Genomic DNA, 7,767 nt, shown 5'->3' with positions numbered 1-7,767 from the left:
AGCTCGTTTAAAACAATAATACACTAATCTACTCTGCCTCTACAATATTATCCAAAACATCTTTACAAGGAAGCAAGCAACTCATCAAACAATTGTGCTCGATAAAATTAGAAAAAAGAAACCAATCCGTTAAATGGTACACCAAAATCATAACCAGAACCACCCAAAAGCCAAACCTCAGGACTCGTACATTTCCATCTCCATTGAAGAAAGAATGCTAAGCATGTCAACTGTGAACAGTGATCAGAAACTATTCGATATAATGTCTACAATGCTGTACACGTGTCACGTGTGTGTTATCCACAAACAAACCTTAAAGAGATGCTCTGCTGCTTCTCCATGAAGATCTTCGTACTGTGTGTTGGGGTGTGAAGCTTAGACCAAACATCTCCTTAAGGGCCATACCCTGCTCTGAGAACCTCACCAACTTTGCAACTACTGTGGCACTCTCCATTACATGGTTCATATCACTAGTGTTACTCCATAAACGGGTCGCCAGCTGCATCCTCCTGCGCTTTGAATCCAACGGAATGTCCCATTCCTTGAACAGCTTTGTTCTCTCATCTCCAGAAAGCCTTTTCTGCATAAGCTTGACCAGCATCTCTCTCTCTCGACGAAGAGCCTTCACACTACGACAACATGAAATACGCACCCGAGTAAATACCATTACAGTGCAAGTAACAACTAGATTTTGTGTCACGAGCACAAATAACCTTGTATTTCTTGACACATTCTTTTTAATTTAGCAGCACAAGAATTCTCGATTACAAAAAAATGTTGGCTATATATCAGATACTGAAATATATCACATCATTTTGGTAAATGCACACTTGGATTCATGTTCCAAAATATATCAGATACTGAAATAAAGCATAAGTGATGGAGGCAGAGAGAACCTTGCAGCAAGCGTGATTGTTGGAGCATCCTTCAGAGACCCGTTTGCACTGAAAAATGTTTCTTTGAGGAAAGTTAGTCTTCTCAGCTCTACCTCCATGTAAATCGAGTCTTTTGGATCACCCCTGAACAAAAGAAAGAAGTAGGTCCTGTGCGTCAATGGTACGCAGCAAGCTTTCCACAGTTCAATTATCTCCTTTTGTTGCTTTGTGAACTGCAGAGACCAATTTAGAGGAGTTCCAGGTGCCTCTAACATTGGATCAACTCCTACATCTTTCACATTCTTCACGGATGATTTTCCTTGTGTCTCTTCACCCTAAAAGTCAGAAATGTAGAATTCAGTCATCAAGCATCGGGATAAATGACGACACTGTGCTTTTTTTTAAAGGGAAGGGCATTCATATTTTAAACATCAAGTGGACAATGATCCCAATAGAAGTGTACACGTGATAAATCATCCACGTTTGCTACAAGGGTAAGGTTTCACCTAATTAATTAATTATTAAGCTGTAATTGTATAAGATTCGCCTAGATAACAAATGAAGATTCTATTTATCCCCCCCCCCCCCCCCCCCCCCGGAAACTTATTAGAAGGCAACTGAAATTTATTCTTACCTGACCATCAACAAGCTGCTTCTGATACTCAAGTTTGACCATTTCCTTCATCCCAGCAACAAAAGTTTGAATGCTAGTAACTTCTTCTCCAAACTCATTTGCAGATGGACTTCCGATAGAAGACTGAGAACCATCTCCAAATCTTGTGGAATCCCCAAAATCTAGCGGAGCTAACTTCCTTCTCCAACTATCCGGTCTTCCAGGGAATCTTTCAAACCCATTGGCGGGAGTCCTATCCATTTCTCCTGCTCTCTCGGGAGAACCAGTCATGTGGTATTCCCTACAACTCCAGCTCCTAGTTAATTTAAGACTTCTAGAACTTGACATACTTCCTGATATGTCTTGTGAAAATTGATCAAGTACACTATATGATGAGTTGTTTTGAATTTGACTCTCTTCTCTTTCTTCATTCATCGTTTCATTTTCCTCTCCAGATACTGTTAATGCTAATTCTCCATTGTCACTTAGTGATGGATCAAGATGTTCTGAGTTGTCTCGACTTGACTCCTCCAGCTCAATACATTGAACTTCTTTGCAAACTTCATCAGGGTATTCTGTACAAGCATAAGTAAGGAGCTGTATATACTCTTGAAATTACAGGATCTGATGCTAACCCACATTTATGATAGGGCATCATTTTTGTGAAATTACATAGTACAGGCATATGGATGATAGAAGTAAGAGTTACCTTCATGACTACTTCCAGTGTCATCACCATCATCAAAATGGGGATTGTCGAACTCTCTCATGCGCCTATCTGGACGGTGTGGACCACAAATACTTGATGATTCAGATACTGAATGGTCATCATCCCAGTTATCTTCCCCATCCTGAAATTAAGGAAAAAAGCGAGATTCAAAATTTAGAGGCTTAACCGCTAATTTGTGACATAATTTTCCGTTATTAGGAAATGAAAATTACCTTTTTAGATTTCTGATCCTCTTCAATCATGCGAAGCAAATCCTCAACCCTTGATTGAGCAAGATCACGTTGCTTAGCTAGCTCCTTAACTTCCTTCTCCAACTGAATAATTGGAAACCAGGTTATTAACATTTAGTTAGTAATAAGAATGTGATATGCATGTTGGCCAATGCAACTTGAAAAAATCCCACACTTTTCCTTAAAAAAATAAATAAATAGAATAGAAGACATTGAAGCAGACTACTAGGGACCTATGAAACTCAGTTCTAACCTTCTTATCTATTGGGATACATAAATTCATGAAGCACAAGTTTGTTCAAGAAAACATGTACCTAGGAAAGAGAGGTTAATAATGATATACAAGATTGTTCTAAATCAACATCTTGTAAGTTCCACAACTAGGTCTAGTCCACAATCAATATAAACGCAATGGAATAGGAATTCAAACTGACCTTTTCTATCTGGAGATCCTTCTTCCTCAACAATGATACATAATCACAATTGGAGGCAGTGGGATTAGGGGTTCTTAACTCACTTTCCAACCTAGCTACCTCTTTTTGCAATTGCTTAACCAAGGCCTTATCAGACATCACCACATTAACCTGCGCTTTGGTGGTCACTTCTTTTGCACAACAAGCAAAAAGAAGCGTGTTTCTTGTTTGCTCAACATGACTTCGTGCGGGGCTCAATGTACAAATAATGGCTGTTCTAGCATTGCCACCTATGGAAGGCTGAAGTATGCGTGTCAACTTTGAATCTCTGTAATTAATGTGTCCATTTCTTCCCTTGCTGCATTTAATCAAATTATGTCAGTGGAAATTCAAGGGTTTCTTCTCATATTTGATGCTAGAGGCAGAAACTAAAATTAGCGAAAGGCAGTTTGAAATGCATCATCTAGCATTAAGCAAACCAAGGTTAAGAGATAGGCAGCCAAATAAAGAACTAAACTACATTAAAAACTAAGCACACATGACATATATAATACGAATGGAAGAAGTAGGCAACCTCAGCTTGCGGATGACTGTTCCAAGAGTAAGTAAACTCCGATTTATATGACAACCTTCTTTCAGTCTCACCCCAGCTGATGATAACTGAGATGCACGCTCACTTCCGGCCAAATCAACAAAATTCTGCAAAGAAACAAAACAAAGTTAATAATTTCAAAATTTTTGGTAAGCATTTATTGCCTAAACAAGGAGTACTTTTAAAAATGCAAACATACCACGCTGGCAGCTAGGGTGGCCGAGTTACCTTTGCCCAAGAATTCCCTGGCAGAACTTTCTATTGTCTGAAACAATATAATTTCACTATTAGGAGCTTTTTTTTAATTATTTTTTAAGATATAAAAAGTACAAGAATTTAATTACAGAATGGAAAGGCACACACCAATCTGATAATTTGATGAGATCTTGAACTCTTTTCATTTAGGTATGTCTCTCCTACCTGTCTCTGAGCTGCAAGGATAAATTAATGTAATGCTTGATTGTACAAACAACCTAAAAAAAAAAAAACTATACAAGCTCCGTTACCTTCACAAAACGATAGAAGCTCTTGCAAATGCCCCCAGTCCCGTAAGTTCTCCTCTGTAAGTTTCTCTAAAATGGGTCCTCTCTGAGAAAAAAGAAATGAAAACAATCATTAGTTATGCAATCCATTTTATGAAATTTCAACCTAATATATGAAAGGTATTCACCTCAGGATCATCACGCAGCCTAAGTGGAGTATTGTCTGTACTGAGGAGGTCTCTAACAACTTCATTGTAAATTTCAATTGCTGAGAACTTTATCACAAATGCTCTTTCCTCATGCTATAAAGGTCACATTAAACTTGTGTTAATAGCACTGGTAATGTTATAGTAAAGAACTGATAATGAAGAGTCAAACAGACAGTCGAAAACTTTGGTAGCCTAATTATTTACCCTTTTTATATAGTCAAAAATATCTGCTACAGCATATTCAGTTATTCCAACCATTGTATATGTCTTTCCACTGCTTGTTTGCCCATATGCAAAAATACTGGCTGAAAGAACATATAATTATATGAACACCTAGTAAACAAAACGGGAGATGGATTTAAAGAAACTAGTGGGTATAATAATATACTTACAGTTAATCCCATTAACAACTGAAAGAGCGATTTCTTTTGCTCCTTCCTCATACACCTGTCTTGTATCACAGTCACCACGAAATACTCTGTCTACCAATCATAACAAAATTTCATAAACATTGTGCATAAGTGGACACCAAGTCACCAACACAGCATACAGTACCTTAATTGAGAATGCACCAAATGTGATTGTTTAATATCAACTTTTGCGGGCAAAAATAAAAAAGTTAAACAATCATAGAGGTTGACACATTAACCAGTTATGCCAATTAAGACAAACATACAAATATAATTTTACAAATTGTTGAATAGCCACTAACTTTATCTTTCAAAGTTAAACAATCATAGAGATTGACACAGGTTTATTAGGGAAGATTGCATCTCCACCACCGTAAGTAAAAAAGTAACTGGATCTGATAATGTTCAACTTATCAAAGCTAATCATCTATGTTCTCCAAGTAAGAAAAGTGATCCCTTAGAGACTACACATGTGTTGAATCCAACATACATTACAAGTTCCAAATTATTGTTATTATAAGTTAAACACGAAGCTGCGAAGTTCTAACAACAACACGGACTTTCCTAACGGATTAAAAGTAGGCTTTTTCCTTATGAAATCCGCAGGCCCTTAATAAAAAAGCATATTAAAGACCAGTCATTTGCTTACCAAATGTATAGGCACTTGGAAATGTTGAACCCTCCCGTAATGTGTTCCGGTACAAGACGGTAGTATCATTAATGCATTCCCAGTCTGCGGTTTCATTTGCAGCAGTTTCCTTCTCATTCAAAGGCCTTAGCCTTATCAACACAAAAATCTTCTCTTCGCGACCACTTAGCGCTTGCATCTTCTCCCATTTCAGCAGCTCCTCACCACCAATAGCCCCCATTTTCTCACACTTACCTCAATATTCTCTCCAATTCACAAGCTCATCAGAAAACTCCGAGCAACCCCATAATGGATCCTATAAGAGCAAGACAAAGTGGTGTGGTTAACTAACAAACCGATTCCATTTTCTAAGCTGCATGATACAGCTGAGAGTTCAAGATAAACTAAAATCACAAATGGGAGATCACCAATACAACAGAATGGTTAATTTTCCTTTGATAAATAAATAGAAAATAACAACAACACTAACAAGGAGTCTAACTTTAGATCGTGCCAGACCAACACAAGAAAGAAAAGAGCAATGACAAAAAAACAGAATGCTAACTAATTACGTTTTTATCATATCATCAAAAAAAAAAAAAAAAAATCGGTAGTTGGCATTATAATATCATGACCATAAAAAGCTTCTGTTTTAAGAGACAGATTGATAAATCATAGGTTTAGTACAATTAAAGGATATGCTAGCCATGTTGATTATTCTTTGGTACCAAGCTTCATCCAGAGGAAAACATGAAAAAATAAATAAATACAAATAAATAATACACACTAGTGATAAAAAGAAAAAAATAAAAATAGAAAAGCGAGCTGGGGCCTAATTCGTAAACAGATATAGCAGGGTTCTTCTTTTGTTTAAAAAATAAAATAAAATAAAAACTTTCCTTGAACAGTGACCAATTCCAATGTAAGAATAGAAAGCTTTTCATTGCAGCGACCCACCTCAAAAATAATAATAATGCTTGAGAACGAAGCAAAAAAAGTTTATAGTTTTAGCATAAATTTGATATCGACCTCTGACTATGGAGTCTATGGTAGTTATGCACAGCAAAGCAATGGTCCCCATCTAACATGGGGCCATCTTTTTCAACCTTTCACCTTCCTCCTCTTTAATTATTTCTTTTTTCTTTTCCCATTCCAACTATCTACCCAACCAGAATAAAAAAAGCGACTCTCCCTCTCACACACACTTCACATTCTCATCACAGATTTTTTTTCAACCTCCAGTGTCATTTTCACGAGACGTTACTACAACGTTAACGGTGAAAATAGTAATTCACAGATCAACTTACTTCCCTTACGAACCTGAAGCTTCTTCAGCTGCTGCTTCTACTTTTTTTCCCTCTTCCTCTTTGCTTCGTTGATCACGAATCAGAAACAGAACACGAGACAAACATGTTGCGATAACCGAGTGAGTGGATGGATCTTTCGGAACGACGTCGTCTTCAAAATATGCTTGGATGATGACGTGGCGCTAAATCTCAGATTCCGAGAAAAGAAAAGAAAAGAAGAGAAGAAGAATAATAGGAGATAAAACAGTGAAAATTGAAAAAGGAAAAACCGCAACGAAGATGAGTTGAGTTGAGGGAGGCACGATCTAAAAGAAAATAAAAAATAAAAGCACCGAAGGCAGAAAACACGGCAGTGGCTCCGATGAGTTAGTTTCGGTTAGTTTCTTTCAGTGTCTCACTCTCACTCTCAAACAAGCACAGTTGAGGAATGAGAATGGACCAGCAGGCACGTTTGTTCTGATCCGTTGTCAACTTCTGTTTTCTACCATCAGTGGGGAGGGAAATGACGACGGTGACCCTGAGCTGTTGACATTGGTCATTGGTGTTTGTGAGGGTGGAAAATATGAAGGATGTCACGTGATGGAGCGGCAACAACTAACAAGTGGGAAAGAGGAGGAGGCTTGTTATGATGGTAGCACGTGGTGGAGAGAGAAACGCCGTTTAGAAAACGTTAGCGTCTTTAATGGGTGTGTACTGTTGCGAAACTGAAACCGTCGTCCATTGAAGTTTCCAATCCACGAAGGCACGAACCATCAGGATCCACCTCACGTTTTGGATTATTCTTTTTCTTTTTTTTTTTGGGAGGTGGGGGGTCTAACGGTCACTCAGTGTTGTTATTTTGAGGCACCTGTAATTGGGGAAAGAAATTTGAAAAATATAAAATAATAGCTCTATGCATTTTAGTTTGAGGAAAATGATCACGTATATATTTTTAGATATTAATAAAATTTTAGTGTAATATTTAATTATTAAATTTTATAGTGTTTTTTAAAATTTTAGAAATAAGACAATATAAGCATATTGATAGATTTTAATAAAAATATATTAAAAGTTTATAATTTCAATAAATTTTAATGTTTTTTATAAATAGTAAATTTTTTTTATTGTTTAGTTAAATCCATAAAAGAATGATAATAGTAAGTAGATTAAAAATGTCAATAAATTATAATTTAAATAATATAATTTTTTTATATTTATCTAAAAATTGTGAGTTTGAGTCTCTTTATTTTTAATAAAAAATAAATTAGAAACGAAAACATTTTTTATTGATACTTTTGA

The 7,767-nt window shown here is 36.5% G+C and overlaps 1 protein-coding gene across 3 annotated transcripts; it reads right to left on the bottom strand.

The window, feature by feature from the left end:
- Positions 1 to 7,056, bottom strand: LOC130968422 (kinesin-like protein KIN-7E). 3 transcript variants are annotated; one of them, XM_057893685.1, is made up of 15 exons: positions 6,503 to 7,056; positions 5,204 to 5,498; positions 4,537 to 4,626; positions 4,349 to 4,449; positions 4,124 to 4,237; positions 3,960 to 4,041; positions 3,817 to 3,884; positions 3,653 to 3,718; positions 3,436 to 3,560; positions 2,883 to 3,219; positions 2,431 to 2,532; positions 2,198 to 2,339; positions 1,510 to 2,063; positions 897 to 1,210; positions 1 to 629 (listed from the first exon to the last, which is right to left on the bottom strand). In XM_057893685.1, the coding sequence occupies exons 2-15, from the start codon at positions 5,421 to 5,423 to the stop codon at positions 314 to 316; spliced, it is 2,631 nt and encodes an 876-aa protein (XP_057749668.1). In that variant the 5' UTR covers positions 5,424 to 5,498; positions 6,503 to 7,056; the 3' UTR covers positions 1 to 313. The 3 variants fall into 3 exon arrangements, with proteins under 3 accessions (XP_057749668.1, XP_057749666.1, XP_057749667.1); XM_057893683.1 differs by having other exon boundaries at positions 6,490 to 7,055; XM_057893684.1 differs by lacking the exon at positions 6,503 to 7,056 and adding an exon at positions 5,870 to 6,132.
- Between the last annotated feature and the right edge of the window lie 711 nt (positions 7,057 to 7,767).

Source organism: Arachis stenosperma, chromosome 3 (assembly GCF_014773155.1).
Source record: "Arachis stenosperma cultivar V10309 chromosome 3, arast.V10309.gnm1.PFL2, whole genome shotgun sequence".
Classification (NCBI taxonomy): Eukaryota; Viridiplantae; Streptophyta; class Magnoliopsida; order Fabales; family Fabaceae; genus Arachis; species Arachis stenosperma.
The sequence above is the reverse complement of the archived record's forward strand: the minus strand, read 5'-3'. Positions and strand labels throughout refer to the sequence as shown.